General features: G+C 37.2%; 1 protein-coding gene across 1 annotated transcript; it reads left to right on the top strand.

The window, feature by feature from the left end:
* The first annotated feature begins 3157 nt into the window (after positions 1 to 3157).
* LOC143221099 (pyrokinin-1 receptor-like) lies at positions 3158 to 16913 on the top strand. The gene is made up of 3 exons (XM_076446628.1): positions 3158 to 3857; positions 15656 to 15882; positions 16365 to 16913. Exons 1-3 carry the CDS (start codon positions 3275 to 3277, stop codon positions 16911 to 16913), a joined length of 1359 nt encoding a protein of 452 aa, XP_076302743.1. The 5' UTR covers positions 3158 to 3274.
* The last annotated feature ends 1411 nt before the right edge of the window (positions 16914 to 18324 follow it).

The raw sequence follows: 18324 nt of genomic DNA, 5'->3' as shown, positions 1-18324 counted from the left end.
AATTGCCAATATTAATCTTACTTCCGAACCCCATCCCATCCCATACACGAAAAAATTTAGATGCTACTCGTACGAGGCTAAAATGGCAAGTGAATGGAACAGTACCGTGTCGCTCTTTATATAGGCTCCAATCGGTCGAAAATTCGTGAAATTTTACCGATTCCATTAATTATTATTTTTCCGCTCTAATAGCCAACAATTTATTAATCTTTTCACTCTTATTATAAATTTTCGTCGTGTTTTACAATTTATTATTATTAATATTAAATTATTACCAGCGATAAATATAATAACGTATAAACTTTACTCATGCTTTTAAAATATAAATTTTCGCGATGTATTTATATTACTTTTATGTCTTAAAAAGTTTGTCGTTAACAATTCGAATTTCTTATTAACGATAACTCTGATAATTCCTATGATTTTTAGAAATTATTCCTGCATTTGCACTTGCATGGAATAAATTTCCATCTCAGTTTCCTAGAACAAACAGAAACGTAATATGTACAATTTTACAGTATCGTGGGTGTGTTACTTCCACGTGGGCGCCAAAATATTCTTGAAATCACGATAGACGTGTGCACTCCCTCCTCCGAGTGATATTTCGACGAAAAACAATTTCGAAGAAAGGAAATCAAAAATTTCTTTTCCGAGCTTCGTTCGATCCCGAAGTTTCCATTCACTCCTGAATCAACGCGAATTTTTTATCGCAGTTCGCAGACACCGGTTACGTTGCGACACTCGTTATTCTTATATCACGATGCATAAAAAGATGTTTGTTACCCTACGGCTGTTCGTGGCAAGAACATTTTCTTTCTACGATTTCTAGAATATAAAGTTACCGCCATTCGCGATTTCTCAGAACATACGCCCATTACTAAGACTACTTGTTACGTAAAATGAAACATTGTATACGATACATGAGTTGATTAAAATCCGAACAAGCTGTTTTTCTCAGCTTAGTATTAGTCGATCGAGTTTCCAGAGCAAGCAGTTTCACGATTTCGCGAATCGGTGCACCTGCTAGTGGGTTTACAGAGGAAATAGGAACACGAGCAATGATTAATTTGCTCAATTATCTCATTCCATTGGGGAAGTATACGAGAATAATATTCGTCAAATCGATAGAACTGATTTAATATTCAACCTGAACTCATCTTCTTCCTCTGTTCAAACATAGAAAATTTATTTGAATTATTTAATTCGTGAGTTCCAGTGATAGAAAAAAACATAGAAAATATAAAAATACTTCATGCGAAAATGAAGATAATAAGGAGGACCAGAAAATATTTCTAAAAATCGACTAGCCTAAAAATATAAATAAAAAACTATATATCCCTCTCAGACCACCAAAAAACATTATTTCACGCAGGACATAAAATCGACTTGGAGAAATCCACGATCTAACGTTCAAACACTGGAACTTTGAAATAAATCAGCTGAAAGGAAGGCCCCTAACAGAAGAATCGAGCGAATACACCATGGACGTTGTCACGCTGATTCACCCCAAAGTAAATCCACATTCCTCGCATTCCTGGCTCCATTCGTCGAATCTTCGTCTGACCTATAAAAACGGGAAAAGAAGAAAAAAGAGAAAAGGAAGAAAAACACGACGGATAACAGGAGACACGGGGTCCAGTGGAAGGCGAGGAAAAATAGCGGTGCATTCGGCGGAGAGGGGGCGAATAATCGGGGAAAAAGTAAGAGGAACCCGAAGAGGAACGAGGGAAGCCACGAGGACGCTTCCGCCGGTTTGCGTTGCGCAGAAGCGCCGGTGCTCGGCGTCGTCCGTCGCGACGAGGGCTGACGCAGTCGTGATTCGCGCGGCGTCCGTGTCGCTTCGTGATTCCGGACCCCCACTTCCTTTCGATCACCTTAACGTCGTCTGCTCTGGATCCTCCTCGAGCCTCCTGTCAGATTCTCCTGTCAAACTATCAACCGGAGTCCAAACGACCTAAAAACAGGGAGTCGAGGGTACGTCTATGTCGAGCTACTCGGTGAAATTGGGATCGAAAGTGAAAGTATCCGATCGGAACAGGGGTGAGAGTTTGGAAGTCGAGAGAAGTCGAGATCGGAAGCTAATTTTCAGCTAATTAATTACAACGAAAGCTTGGGAATTGGGGCAACGGGGTTGAAGATTCTCCGCTCAGAGAATCAGCCGGAGTCCAAAGAACCAAGAAACAGGAAGTCGAGGGTTCGTTTGTGTGAAACCAGTCGAAGAAATTGGGATCGAAAGTGAAAGTATCCGATTGGAACAGGGGTGAGAGTTTGCAAGTCGAGAAAAGTTAGAATTGGAAGCTAATTCGAAGCTAACTGATTAGAACGAAAGTCTAGGAATTGGAAACCGGGTTGAATCAAACCTCCTGTCAGATTCTTCTCTCAGAGAACCAACCGAAGTCGAAAGAACCTGAAAACAGGAAGTCGAGGGTACGTCTGTGTGAAACCAGTCGGTGAAACTGGGATCAAAAGTGAAAGTATCCGCTCGGAACAGGGGTGAGACTTTGGAAGTCGCGAGAAGTTAGAATTGGAAGCTAATTTGAAGCTAATTGATCAGAACGAAGGCTTGAATCGCGAGTAATTGATCAGAACATAGGCTCTAACTTGCAAATTGAGGAAGTCGAAGAAGTATAATCCCTGCGATTATACTTGGAATTGGTAGAACTGGTTGTTGTTCGAACAGAATCTGCTAAATTGCAAGGACATCCGCGTATTAGAAGTTTGGAGATACCTTCTGACAGATTATTTTTCTAGAAGCGTTTGTCATAGTTCCCGCAAACTAATCTCCATTAGACCAGGTGCACCAAGTTCCAGAGGATCCAATAAACTCGATGTAAAGTGCACTTATCCAAGGAGAGGAACGATCAGTCACCTAGTCTGTCTAAACGGAATTTCCAGTGCTACATCGTAAAATTTTATTCGCTCCAGAGGATGTAACCTGTCCTCTAGACCAGGTCGAAGACAACACCATCAACCCGAAGTATGAAAAATACATAGGCAAATCTCGTGGAATGAATCCAACATGGATCACGCAGCAGCCACCTTGTCTCTCAATCACTCTGAATCAGCACCTTCGATTTTCCGAAGCTACCTGGAAAACCTGACCACGATCTTCAACAATCAAACGGACCCTTTCGAAGACGCGTTCTCAGTGAGCAGCTCTCAAAGAGACTCTTTGTTCATCGTGGTACCCGTGACCATCATCTACGTGTCGATCTTCGTGACAGGCACCATAGGGAACATCAGCACGTGCATCGTGATAGCGCGCAACAAGTCGATGCACACGGCCACCAACTATTATCTCTTCAGCCTGGCGATCTCGGACCTGTTGCTGCTAGCCTCTGGTCTCCCAGCGGAGATCTACATGGTCTGGTCCAAGTACCCTTACATCTTCGGCGAAGGTTTCTGCATTCTTCGAGGCCTCACATCCGAGACCTCTACCAACGCCTCGGTTCTCACCATAACGGCCTTCACCGTGGAGAGATACCTGGCTATTTGTCACCCGTTCCTCTCGCAGACCATGTCCAAGTTGTCCAGAGCCGTGAAGCTGATCCTGGTGGTGTGGCTGGTCGCCCTGTCGTTCGCGTTGCCTCAGGCCTTGCAATTGGGGGTGGTCTATTACCCGGAGCACCCGGACATTGTGATGTGCACCGTGAAGAAGGTCCTGCTGCAGCATTCGTTTGGACTATCAACGTTCTTGTTCTTCGTGATGCCTATGAGCCTCATCACCGTGCTGTATGCGTTGATTGGGCTGAAGCTCAGAAAGTCGAATATGATGAAGAGGAGTAGGGGCAGTGGCCAGGGTGGCAGCTGCAGGCATCATCCAGGCAGGTCGTCCAGGAGAGTGTTGAAGATGCTCGGTGAGTTTCGAATTTTATGCAATTCGGTAGCACGATCGATGATAATTATGTTTGGAACGAGGGTTTGATGATAATGGAGTCGGTTTTAGTCCTGGGGGATCTGGAATTTTAACTGGACCCTGTATTTAGGGGTATTATTATTGGGAGACCCTGTATTTAGGATACCTGTGCTTAATCTCTTGCTATACTGTTTAAGTCCGGAGAATGATGACGGGCCCAGGCGATGGCCCCGGATAATCGGAAAAGGAGCCAGAAGTGGCGGAGACAGTGTCGAAACTTGAGACACGATGTACAAAAAGATTTGTTCGAGTACCTAACGTGTCTCGCGAATTTTCGCGACTAACTGATTACGAGCCAGACTCGTGACATTCTAGTTTGGCTCGAAATTCTCGTCGGACTCGTCAAAGTATGGCAAAGGGTTAAACAACCCCGTATTTAGAGAATCCTTGCAATTAGGGGACTTGTATTTAAGAGTCTTCGCATTTAAGGGGTCCACTTAAGAGATTTGATAGATATTATCAATTACTGCAAAATTTTTAGTCATGAGATCGATTGTTGCAACGAATTTAATTTAAAAGTCGAATTATTAGAACTCGGATAGACTGTAAAGTACAATTTTCTCTAAAAATGGAGGTTCTAAACTATGTCTTACGGCGTCAAACTTGAGACCTGGGTTCTGTAATCTCCAATAGTGGCTCCGGGAATCGACCTTCGGGAATTCGCCCTTTTCGAACAGCCAAAAAGTATGATCCACGTGTTTTCGTGACTTACATTGCTCGTCGAGCCTAATCCTGGTTTAACCTCCAAACTTCCTGATGGATTTATTTCGCTATTGAAAGGGTATATCTGTAAAAGTTTAACCAATATAGTTTCTTCGTAAACTTTTGGGATCATTGAACTTTTAAATTTTACGGTATTGTTGTTAATTACGGAGGAAAATAGAAATTTCAAATATTTTGATCGTCTAGGTATGAGCAAAGGACTAGATAGAAAGTCTTTGCTGATAAGGAAAGTCTAGGCTAGAGATGACTATCGGGTGTCAGCTATCGAGTTGTTTAAAAAGGAAAACTGACGGGTGGGAAACGACCTAGAGTTCGATCGTTTCCTTGGGGAAACGATCGTGCAATGTAGGAGAAGGCGAGAAAATACCGTTTGCTTAGGGGTTGTGGGAGTTACAACGACAGCACTTAGCTGGGAACCATTCTGTTTCGAATCCGAAGACTTCTAACTTATAAAAGCAAGAAATAGAAATAAAAAGAAATATTAAAAGAAATGTTTCTAATCCGCGATAGATCGCTAAATGGCGATAATCGCGTATAAGACACGTAAATATCCTATTCGATTTCGTCGAAGAAATATATTATTGGAAAATAGAAGTAAAGAAAGAGAATTTTTTTAGAAGAAGGTTAAAATGAGATGTGCATTATTTAAAGACGAAAATATCGAAGCCATCCCTCGCTTCTTTACGACGACGATAAAGTTCGTTTATCGTCGGCAGAAAGCGATAACTAATAATAAAAACAAAAGAAAATCACGAGGTTCCTTTATTGTCGTTCTCGAATTATTTTTATATTATCCTTTTAGCGAATGAACAAAAAAATTCCCTTAACATCAATTTTATACCCTCGTTATACCGGATAAAAATAAAAACCTTCTTCAGGTTTTTAATATTTTCTTCAAACATCGCGCCTGTCATTTGGTATCTGGAAATCGGAGAATAAAATTTCTCGGTTAACTTTCCGAATGTTACGAATTTCCCTCAAATCTCTATCGGAAAGTGTGTCACGTGTCGTTGAATAACAATGGCGGAAACGGGTCACGTTTTTGCAACATAACCTATTACTTTCCGCCGTAACTTTATATTCTTACATAAGCAAGCATCCATGCTGATTTAATCCGACGTTTTGCGGAGATAGAGATTCCCGTTGGGAGCGAAATTATTTTCGGAATTTATGGCCCGACTGCCAAATAACTGCAAGCTTGCAAAAACTGGCAGACGCCATTAACGAAAGAATTTTCTAATGAATCGAGATGTCTCGATCTTCTTACTTTAAATTGTGAAGATAAAAATTCGAAAATTAGGTGGTAAATTTCTCGTTTAAGTTTTTATTTTAAGACAGGAACTTTTTAAACAAATTTACAAACCAACAAATCTCGATTTATCTTTTAACCCGCACGATGTCGAATTTAGATTCGAACGAGTAACTGCTGCATTTTGAAAAACGCATAGATGTAAAGAAATTTACCTTGAAATTTACGAGTCTAGCCAGTTACCACTATTTTCGTGGAATATCACCAGAAGAATCATACCGATTACAGATTCCTCGTGGAATTCCCTTCGTTATACATTCAGAATGAGCATCGGGAGGATTTCCGTGGAACAAAGTCGGAATATTAAATTTCTAAATACGATATTGCAAACTGTCAACTTTTTCGGCGATTTCATAAATTCGTTGTGCTTTATGAAAAGAGTCCGTGTGCATCGAAATCACCAGAAACGACTCGCCGAGCAATCAACCGTTTTAATAACACAATATTTTCGTGATATAATACTATAATCGAACTTGTGGTTGATCTATACGAACATGTATATACTTTTCATACTAGTAATTTAAATAAAATTACTAGATGACATAAATTGACACACTGTTACTCCGAAGCATACAAAGTGGAAGACTGAAAGAGACTGCACATGCAAATGAAATTGACGAAAATAAAGTTTGAGATGCTCCGCAAAATTTTGAGACCATTTTTGCCAAATTTGTTTACGAATATGATATATAAATTTGTTTCAAAAATTTCGTAACCGATGATTACGCGAACAAGAGGAATATTCGTCTCCCGTTACATTGTTCCACGCTTTTAACGATACCAATTATCATTAACGATCATTACTGCTTCACGCGGTCATAAATTTCAACGACTTTACCCGCAGACTTAGTACACGTTGAAGAAATGAACGTAAAGTCCAAAATTAACATTTCCATTTGCATAATCGTACTATGTCTCGTTAATAGAGTAATTGAAGGAAATAAACTCGCGAAACAGTGAAAAAGAAATTTTAATTCAGGAAAGATACTTTCGAAAAAATAAACCCACGAGTAGAATGAAATAGAAAATTACGACACAGATTAAAAAATAATTTCAAAGAAATTCTGATATTCTAAATAAACGGATAAATTAGAAATGACGATAGAATAAAGAGATCGAGGAAAAAAACAATCGGTAAAGAATTTGGTGTTTTCCGATAATTTTTCATCGACGATACCCTTCGATCTCCTAACTCATCCACATTCATGGTTCATCGGATCGGTGGGAAAATCGGCAGTGGATTTACAATCGGATCATGTGCACGTCACATGCGACGTCGCATTATTTCCGTAAACTTCCGGGACAAGTTCATAATCCTTCGTTTCCACTTGCAACCATCGCACAAACGCGGCCAAACCACGAAAAACCGGAAATCCAACAGCGGGGAATTGGAGTGGTTCGATCGACTGTTTTGTTGCGATTAAATTAATCGAAAAAAGAAAGAAATGGCAATCCTGCTATGAAACGCCGATTTAAATTTCAAATCGGCCGCTTTTCTCCGGGTGACTTGACGCGAATGCAAAGTTCGCGACGTCGCGAAAATAATTTTCGTAGAACAGAAAAGTTTTGAAATGCTTTTTGATGCGTCGTTACTGTAAAATCATACAACCTGGAATTACGGTGACAGGTTGCAATTATGACAGTTTCTGTCGTTGTAAACAAACCGAACAGTTTTCCTTGGCCAATGATTTAAAATTAATTTTGCTTCGAATGCGAATAGTTACTATACAGAAACATTGTGAATTACTAATTATTATTGCATCGCGAATTATAATAATTAACCCTTTGAGGACGCTTGTCATAATATACGTGGAAATTTTGGTATTTTTTAGAGTGAAAGTTGCTTGGAATATAACGAAAAATAGTAATAATAATAATTGTGCATATTTTCTTTCTTTTTAATACAGAAAATTTCCCTAGATTCGTTGTTTTTAATTATTTAGTATATACTCGATGTATCGTTATCTTCTCGTCCGCAATGAACAAATAATACTTACTAATTATTGTTAATACTATTAATATAACTATTAATAATAATTCCTAATTATTACGTCGCGAATTATTATTTTTCCAAACAGCTAAGCAAAAGCAGCATCGAAAAAACTTTGTAATTAAAGAATCAACAATTCAGATAAATATAAATGGAAGATTTTATAAGCGCAACGAAACTGGAATAGATTATATAAATTATTGAGAAAAGTATAGGAGTATCAAGTGTTATGCTGATTAAACGTAGAACAATTTGTAAGAAACCGGTAATGAAAATGTTATTTAATATTTAATAGATATTTAATAAGGCGATATTTGATATGCAGACACTTAACACGTCCGTCACGGAACAGCTCGACTGGGTCTGATCAAGCAGCTTCATTAACTTCGTAATTATACATGTTTACACGCGTGCTGGCGGACAGAGTTTCGTGGGACGGAAACGACGCCTCTGTTGCATCGTTTCCCTTCCGGTATGATTTCACTCGATAACCGATTGCGCCAATCGAACCGTTTTCTGTCCCTGAAGCGATAATTGAAAATAACGAAAGATACGTCTTCCGCGCAGCTCGTAATTAAATGATAATCTATTTAATGGAAGATTTCGAGGCTAGGAAGATGTAATGGTGCAAGAATGTCAAGTAGAACTAGACTTGCCGCTATTGAAATTAATTTCTTGCAAATTGCTATGTTCGACCGAACGGTGAAAAAGTCAGTAGTAGAATGGCATTTAATCTGCTGGGAATTTATGTATAATTTGTTTGTATCGAAGGATGATCTTTCATTTCAATTACGAGTAATTCAAAAAACGAAGCGTCATTTTGTTATTGATCACGCTAGAAAATTTATTTCAGAAGGAACTCCGATTTTATTGGAATATAAAAGTGTCACACCTTTGCTGTGTTATTAAGATTTTTATTTAAAAATTTTTAAGAAAGATTCTCCCTTTGTATTCTATTGTATATTAATATGTCTCACCACAGACAATAAGAAGTCTATAATATATAATAATTTCGTCGAATCCCTCTATTTTATTAAACGAGTGTTCGATATCGACTGCTCTTTCAAACGATAGAAGAATCAAAGTACAAGGTACGAAGGAAACGACCTTATCCACAATTTCACCGGGAAATTATTGTTTTAATAAACAAGATCTATCTTCGTCTTCTTCAAAAACATTTGCCCCTTTCTTGCTCGTTGATATTTGAACCGGTATCAGCAGAACGGTATAGCTTCGTCGAAGTTGGTAAAGCAACAAAAATTAATTACTCGTTTCATGGTTGAAAAATTTGTAACAGATATTCCTTTGAAAAAGAGGAAAAAAGAAAAAGTAGAATTAAACACGAAGATAACGTCGATGCGACAAGGCAGAATTGTCGACCCTGAGGCGATAACCATAATTGTCGAGGCGGAGGTAGCAATTTAAAAAGGAATACATGTTAATACTACGGTGAAATTCTCAATAATGTGTCAATTAAACGCGACAATTGAGTCGTTCGCGGTTGAGAGCAAAATTTCATTCCGTATACGGAAATCGCTATTATCGCGATTATTGTTGTTTCATTGAAACACAATGGAGCATTCTGGAAAACACGTTGTTCTCGGATGCATGCGAAATGGCGTAAACAAGGAATTTTCATGAATTAATCGGAAGAAAGGAATGTAACAGAGACGGGTAGAACGAAAGATTCTTCAGGTATGCATAATTGTTATCAAGAGATCGATGAGTGATAATTATCTTTGATCGTCGAGAATATTTTACAACAATCAATTAATCCTATATATCTAACTTTATGTATGATATATGCATATGCCCTGCAGGTTAATTTACCCGTGGCCATATTGAAATCTGCAAAACGCATATTCAGTTCATTCATATTTCATTAGTTCTGTTTACTATTTTCTTCGATTAAAAACTTTTGCCGTATTTTCAACCTTTTCCACTCGATCTTTTCGTTACAGAAAAATAAGAAAAGATAAAAATAAGAAAAATATTAATTCGAAGACTTTCATAACGTAGGCGACATTTTTTAAATAAGAAATCGTATGCAAATTAAGAATTATTTTATTTCGATATTCCACGTATCTTTGAGTAATTTTAAATTCGAATACAAAGAGTTAATAATTTATAAATACTTCTCGAACCAAGTAAACAATCAAGGAATTTCTTTTCGTTAAAATAGTTAATAAAATAGCTAATAAAAATTCACGTAAAATCACATTCGATAATAATAAAATAGTGATATAAATTCTCGAATAAATTCTTTTATCATCACCTTACCTCAGAATCTAACCCGTCGTGAACCTTACTACCGAATATAAATCAATCTTGAATATCGATTCATATAAATTGAAAGAAGGGAGAGAAGCTTTGGGGAAAAGGTGCAAAGGTCTGTGAAATTTTTCGAGGACCACAGGAATCCTTGGCTTCTTGGGAAGCCATCGACGCGGAAGTGGCGAGACCTCTGGCACTTTGTCGAAATCACGAGGAACGGGAACGTTGATGATCGGTTGTGTACCCTCGCATTACTCGACGCGATATTACGGTTTGGGTTGCTTGGCCCTGTAATGTCGCGATGATTAAACCTGCTATCCGTCAGACAGGCCGAATCATGTTAATGACGTTGGTTGATCGCGATGATGTACCGCGAAAAATTGATACGAGAACATCGACTGTGCTCTGGCAAAAAGTACACGGTCTTTTATACGCGAACTATTCTTTTCGTTCCAATGATTCGATAATGGCAACGGTGATAAGGTTGTGTGCGTTTATCTGGTGGAAACGATGGTTACTCTATTAAAGTTTGAGTTAGGTTTGGGTTGCCGAAGTGTGTAAATTTTTTCTTTCTTTTCTTTGAAATTTTAGTAAACGGAGTAATGGTAAAATTTGTTTGCAGCGAACAGTGATGAGATTATGTGTATTTATTTGATAAAGGTAATGATAGATTAGGAAAATTTAGATAAATATTGGGTTGTTCGGAAAGGCATTTCGTTTTTTTGTTCTTTTTTTGCGGCATAAGCGTAAAGTTGGCTGGGAAAAATACAATTACGTTCTTTGTGGAGAAAAAATGAAATTACTTTCCGAACAAACTAACGTTTATTTGTAATGTATTTACAGTATTACACCTAATAGTGTGTTTTCCCTCAGAATTTCGAGATTTTAGAAAGAGAATCGAAGTCATAGTAATAGCGGAAGTTTATTGGAGCGAATAGTGGTAAGGTTATATTGATTTACCTGATAAGGATAATGATGCTACTAAAAAAAAACGATTTTTCTTTCAAACATGGTAACAGCAAACAGTGGTAAACTTACGTAAATTTATTCTGATCAAATAGAGATAATGTTCTAACAGAAGTCAATTGGATGTTTAATTTATGCGTGCATACAAGGTGTTCTCTTTGGATTGAAAACATTACTGTGAAATATGAGAATGAAATGACATTATTACGAATGATCCATGCAATTATATAAACCATAACAAATATACACTGATACGGAACGCTTAAAAAAATCGGTTGATAAAATCTTGAATGCAACCGCAAATAGAAAACTATCAAAAAAAGGGACTCTAAGAGTCTGCACAATTCATGAGTAGTATAATTATAACATTTGTATACGTATCTGAAAAACCGTAACTATTAAAGATTTGCGAAAAATCTAAAAGACAGAGGATTAAATCATACGTGAACTTGTTGATGATATATAACACCTCTCCTTTGCATAATCTTTAGAATATCAATTAATCCCTCGAGAATTTATTAGCATACATTTACACGTCCTTTCATAAACGGTATGCCAGCTTTGATATTTAATATTTCAATACGATGCAGCAGTCGGATGACTTCGCGATTTTAAATCATCGAAACTAAACGCATACATGAATGATAACAATAACTCGAAGCTATTGTAAGAATTGTTAATTGACGGAAACGAAGACTTTTTTAATAACAAAAATGGTTTATGTAAATAATAACTCGACGCTTAATTTACACTTCGCACACTGACACTGACGATCGACTACTCTCAACTAAAGACTGTTTAATCCTTTGGGGACGAATGTCAAAATATAAATAGAAATTTTCGATTTTTTAGAGTGAAAGCTGTTTGGAATATAGCGAAAAATAATTTCAACATTGCAATCGATGTAGTATATATTTTTTAATTCAGAAACTTTCCCTTGATTTCTTACTTTCAATTGATTAACATATACTCGATGTATCGTTATTTTCATTTCTCGTCCGCAAAGGATTAAAAACTGAGCTGTTACTGATCTATCAAGGAAAGTGCAAGGTACCCATTTCATTCAAATTTTGCACAATGGTAGATTTTCTTCCCCTGTTTATGAAAATTTACTATTATAGTGGCACACGCTCGATAGTTTTTTTAATATTTGCATTCGTTTTACTATAAAACTAAACTTTTACTGGCCTTCGACCTTATACCACTATTTAAATCTTTCTTCTATAACTAAGACAATCTTGAAAATTTGATGATTATATATACTACTCACTAAACTGAAAATAGATAAAATTGTGAAACAAACAGTGTCAGATATACGAACGCTTAAATCGAGCATTTGTGAGAACGAAATTCTTCTGCAACCCCTCTGGCGACAGAAACCATAACTATAACATTCATACCACCGACTATGCTATCTTGTTTACACTTAATGTCATTCGAATGAACGACCATCGAATTACTTTAGCTTAATCAGGGAAAAAGTAGTATAATGTTTCAGAATAATGTTTCGAACGTAAGTATTCAGTATATCTTTGGCATATAACAGGCAATTAGCAGGAATGCACCCGGAAACGACGTGGAACGATGCAGACGCTCCTTTTAAAGGCACAGGTGCATTTAATGTTGAATGCAAGGTGAACAGGCTATGAACAAAGAGATCAGGCAAAAAGCTGTCTGCGAATAACATTTACTCCAGAAACTGTGTTTTCTTTTCATTAACCTCATCTTTCTCTCGGCAGTAGCAATCGAGGCGTTCATTTCCTTCCTCATCTCAGCGAAGGTTAATTGCCACAGCATCGGCGGGAAATTTGAAAACGTTCACGAAGATACTAGCTAATTTGAATTTTACGACAATGAATCACTGTGACGAAATAAATAAACTTCATCGGAGATATATGCTCCTTGTTTTATTTATTACTTTTGTATTGTATTTATTACTTTACATTTTTCTATTATACGTATTGATTATGTTGCGGCAGAAATTCTCCGAGCTTTTTGTCCTTACTTTTTCTTCCTCGTGTCATTCTCGCAGCCTATTTATCGTTACTCATCTACGGGATGTAAGTATACATAACTCATTTATTAGAAAAAAACTTCATTCATTTAATAGCAGCAAAAAAAGAAGTGGTTATTGAAAGAAAACAAGTAATTCTTGGTTAACCAGCTTTAGGAACAAATAAAAACTAATATTACCGACTCGATCAGGGAAGAAGAACTTGATACATTCAATTTTCTCGCATTCAAATTCGTGGAACATTCGAGGAAAAAATTTGAATTGTAATACTAAATTAAATTACTAAATTGTTAAGTTAAATTACGATACTAAAGGGTAATGTTAAAATGATCGTTAACACGAAAAGTGTGCATAAATTTGCCTCGAATTAGCACAGAAATATGTGAGTGGTACTAGATACGTAATTTAAATCTAATTTACATATCTAACTAAGCGAAATGGGACCCGTATCTAACTTAAACTTCAACGCCAACCTATTTCGAGTCCTTTGCGGCGAACTTTCCCGAAAACCGTCTTAAAAATACCAGAAACGAAGCCCCTGAGGGAAGAAGAGGTTACCAACACGATTTATCTTGCCGTCCCAGGAGTAACCGCTTCCGAGGATCGGTGAATTTTTAAGCATAGATTTTGGACGACCCAGGAGCAAAATTTACGCGGGTCACGTCTCTCGTTTCGCAAACAGGATATCCATTCCGTTGCTCCCTCAGCTATGAGATGCCTCCACACTGTGTCGAATATCGCTGATGGTGTTTAACTTTTGTTTCGATGTTGCTTTTCTTTCGATCTTACGATGCGTTGCCTCGGAAATTTCTGAGCAACCAAGTTTCGCTGCACAGCTCTTCTGCGTTCTCTTCGTGAGATCATGGGGATTTTATTATTATTCTTCTGCGATTTTAACAATGACGAAATAACGTATAATAAATTTTTAAATATATAAATGGTATTTTGAATATAATTCGATTTAAGAGGTCTTTAAAGAAAGCTCTGTAATTAAGAAATCGAGGAAACACTAGCGCCGCCACCTTAAAACTCTGTAAATATTGTAGATATTTAGTCAAACGCTTAATATCTAATTCTATTGTTCATAATTTTTAAAATAATATTTGAAACTTAAATTTTGTCAGTACTCGCATCTTCTAATACTTCGCTTAATTTTGACAGATCATTTTCTAACGGTATTATTGAAAATTCGAGACAAAGAATAGGTACATAGAACGAAATAACGAGTTTGAGACTAAAGAAAAATGAAAGAAGAAAGCAACGATAAGCTGGCCTGTGAAAAGAAAGTAAAATTAATAAGCCCAGCGTAGTTCAGTGTATCCAGCTTCGTGGATGAATTATTCAAAGGGAGCGTGCACGACACGTTGCTATGAAATGCCATAACTCGGCTGATCTTGACCTCAGTCGCATATCAATTCCGGTCTTTGTGTATTCTTTCAAAAGACCCCCGCAATATCGCTTCGTAATCGTACGAAAACGCCCGAACATAACCTCACTCCTATCGTAGCTCTCCGGCTTTCCTTGCTTCCACTTCTTTCCTCCACTTTTTCTTTTACCTCCGAACGAAAATACAGCAGACTGAGAGGACTAACGCAACTTCAGCGCCATGTCTGAATCGTCTGGCAAAATGGTAAAGTTTGAAAAGGGTAAAGTGGACAAAAAATAGACGCCGTATTCCGAAGAAAAGTTGCTGCTCGATGAAAAATTCGAGCTGATAAAAAGAATCTGTCACCGTTAATTCTTCCCAACCTTTAAATCTTTATATAATTCTATCTTCGTCTTTCGTTCGCGTATAAAATAATTGCACGCTTCCAAAAATTATTTGAACAAAATAAATCGTACAGGTTAACATAAGACCCCATTTTATAACTGTCTATACAGCTCGTTCCATTTATCACGATCACTTTAAGCGATGGTCTGTGTTTTCCTATGAGACAAGAAAAAACATCTTGCTGAGAGTCCCCATATATCAAACCGAATCTTTGAAAGGTTGGTAAAAGGTGAACAGCCTGTCTAAACCCTTGATCCTCGATTTATATGATAGAAAAAAAATATCTATAAATTATGATAGTAAAAAAAAATTCTTTTATATATCACGACTGCTATAATATAGCAATTAACAATTAATAATAGAATATACTCGATCAAACTTCTGATATACTAAAAGACCTAAAAGATAAGGATAAGATAACGTTATTTCTCAGTTACCAGGCGGATAAAAGAAAGTATTTCTAACCTTAGGGAAAATAATTATCGACAACCGATAACAGAAGGACACTGTATCCCATACAATTCTCACAATGGCTTTCCTTGGCACCAATCGAAACTGCCATTGATATCAAACACGTTACGTAATATAATAGAAAACTGTCTACCTTTAGTTCTTAGGAATTTCTTTTTTTTTAATAGCGTGCAAAAATAAGAAATAAAATCTAACGAGTAAATTTTGGCATTTCGTTACAGTTGCAGTGGTAATAGCATTTTTTATCTGCTGGGCACCGTTTCACGTGCAACGGCTGGTCGCCATTTATGGGACAAACCCCGACGATCACATAACCTCGAACAGCAAGTGGATAGAGTTCCTTTATCTCCTCATGACCTACATATCCGGTGTGTTCTATTATGTGTCCACGACGATTAACCCAATTCTATACAACATCATGTCGAACAAATTTCGCGTGGCGTTTATGGTGAGTAATAATATCCTTCCTCGAGTACAACGGTCTTCAAATAATCGGAAGTTTGTTCTGAGTTAATCTACTCTGACAGCCTCTTTATTAATATCCAATTACCTTATTTCTATCTGACGAAAACGTTATTATCTCAAACTCTATATAAGTTGTAATTAAGTAGTAGGGACAACTCAGACACGTCGTTGAGGAATGATTAAATAAAACAGAAATAAATTGAGAAATATCGACAAACAATAACTTTTATTCATTTCTTGCATTTCTACTTCTCTTCTTTCTTCAAAAGAATAAGATTCGTTGATAACAACGATATTAAATTTCTCGTTGTATTACACAAACATTGAAGAACCAACTCGCCTGATCTATACGCACTCAAGTCACAAATTAAGCGATTACTTTCCAGCTACCCACGTTCGATATTTCTCCGATATTTCAGTGACATCGTAGTAGGTAGCTTCAGAGAGGTTATTTTGTTTTCACAGGAAACGCTGTCGAGGAGCTGCAGAATCCCTGGGCTGAAGATTCACAACGAGCAACGTTCCTACTCGAGTCTCTCCCGATCTCAGCAAAGAGCTGTCAGCGGATCGAGGACCGTGGGCACAGCTGGGACAGGAATCGTTCAAGAAAGCACCGATTGCTCAGGCAATTCTGGCCACGAAGGGAGCCCGAAACAGGCTACGGCACTGGCTGAGAAACCGGAGGTTGGTCCAGCGCGAAATGTCATCGAGAAGAAAAACAACGAGGATATCAAGAGGTTGAACCCTGTGCCCAAGATCGAACGCGAGGGTGACGTTTGTTCGAGGGGCCCGAGGAAGCTGAGATACGCTACTGTGAAATTTTCCAACACGGACGAGCCCGGGAAGAAGTGGTGGCGCGTGCTAAAGTGGTTCCCCGGTTTGAAATCGTTCAAACTCGTCCGTAGAAATACCTACGCGGTTCCGGAAAATGGCAGTGTGAGAAGACCCGAGCTTGTGCGAGAAGAGATTTCGATGACTGTGTGGAACGAAAATGAGGAACAACGACCTGTATGAAACAAAGAAAGACGGTAAAGTGGCTTAGAACGAAATTTGTTGTGGCGAAGTCTGTCGAGGTTAGGTTCGGAGCTGAATGTCCGCATTGGTGACGGGGTTCGGGACATTTTGTTTCTGTCTAATTCTTCTAGCGTGATTGCGAGACTGAGTTTTGTATGAATGTATGAATGAATGTCTAATATGACATGTCTAGTATGAATGTCCCGACTCGTTTGATGTTGTATGATCAAGTGGAACTTTCAAACGAGATGAATCTTGAAGAAAGAAAGTGAAATCCTCTGTTAGTAGTATAGTACGAACGAATTTTGCATAACGATGTCAACGTGTTATATTATAGAGTACAAAAGTAACATCAGCTCGATTAACTTCTGATTAGAATTGAATCCTTGCAATCTTCATATCAGACTTTATCTTAATCGAAAAAGAAATACGAATCTTTTTTAAGCGTGAAAATGTGTTTGTTGAAATAAACTTATTTCGATTACTCGCTAAACTAACAGAGTTGACGACGCGAACTCGTTAATCCGGACGAATCAAGAGCTCGTTCAGACTGCAACTTTTATCTGAATGATTCGACAGTTCGGCTGTTTCGAACGTCAAAAAGACTGATCCTTATTGACTAGATTTTTCACGGAGTCACGCAAATCGCCGTCTTGAATGTATTCCTTGTTAGTCGATAATTGACCTATAGAAGCTTCTTAAGTGTTCTGCAATGTCGACCCTAGGTAAATCTCATCCAATGAAGAATAAACGCTTTTTATTTTGTTACAATATGAAATAAAAGAATCTTAACTCCTGAGGATCAATAAACCTTCGCTTCTTTTTCTTTAATATTAAACTATGTCTAATTCTCCATGTTTAATAGGTCACCTTTTTTCCTCTTTTTTTTTTTGCTTATTTTTGTAGTCTATTTATTTCTATATGGTACTACTAATTCTCGAGAAAAAATTGTATACCTACATATATGTATATGTACATATATCTTTATATAACATAGAACGATATTTAAATAGCATAGAAAATAAGACGAATTGACAATGACGAATTGTCAATATCGATGCCATAGACATCATCGCCATATTAAAATAAGGTGCTCGTTTATCGGTTCCATTTGAATCTCAAGAATGTGATATATTATTTATTGTGCAATTATTAGAAGTGTACATTGTACGTTATAAGCTCGAAAATAGTCAGCTCCTTAAATCCACTATATGTATCTTCTTTATTTTATTTATAAGTCTATGTATTTTCAGTAATAATATTTTTGATAATTATAGAATACCGTCGTACTTCATTTTAAGTCCATTTTCTACTTTATTTAAAACATTAGTATTATGATCGAAATAAAATAAATATACTTCTGACAAATGATTTTAGCGTTATTTAAATTTGTTATTGTAATTAGATAATA

The sequence above is a fragment of the Lasioglossum baleicum genome, unplaced genomic scaffold, assembly GCF_051020765.1.
Source record: "Lasioglossum baleicum unplaced genomic scaffold, iyLasBale1 scaffold1899, whole genome shotgun sequence".
Classification (NCBI taxonomy): Eukaryota; Metazoa; Arthropoda; class Insecta; order Hymenoptera; family Halictidae; genus Lasioglossum; species Lasioglossum baleicum.
Note: the sequence above shows the minus strand (reverse complement) of the source record. Positions and strands in the feature narration are given on the sequence as shown.

Excerpts from the sequence above, each read along its gene's own strand:
- LOC143221099 (XM_076446628.1), top strand. The coding sequence starts at position 3,275 with ATGCACACGGCCACCAACTATTATCTCTTCAGCCTGGCGATCTCGGAC. Across the intron at positions 3,858-15,655 it reads GAGAGTGTTGAAGATGCTCG|TTGCAGTGGTAATAGCATTT; the intron begins GTGAGTTTCGAA and ends ATTTCGTTACAG. Across the intron at positions 15,883-16,364 it reads AATTTCGCGTGGCGTTTATG|GAAACGCTGTCGAGGAGCTG; the intron begins GTGAGTAATAAT and ends TTGTTTTCACAG.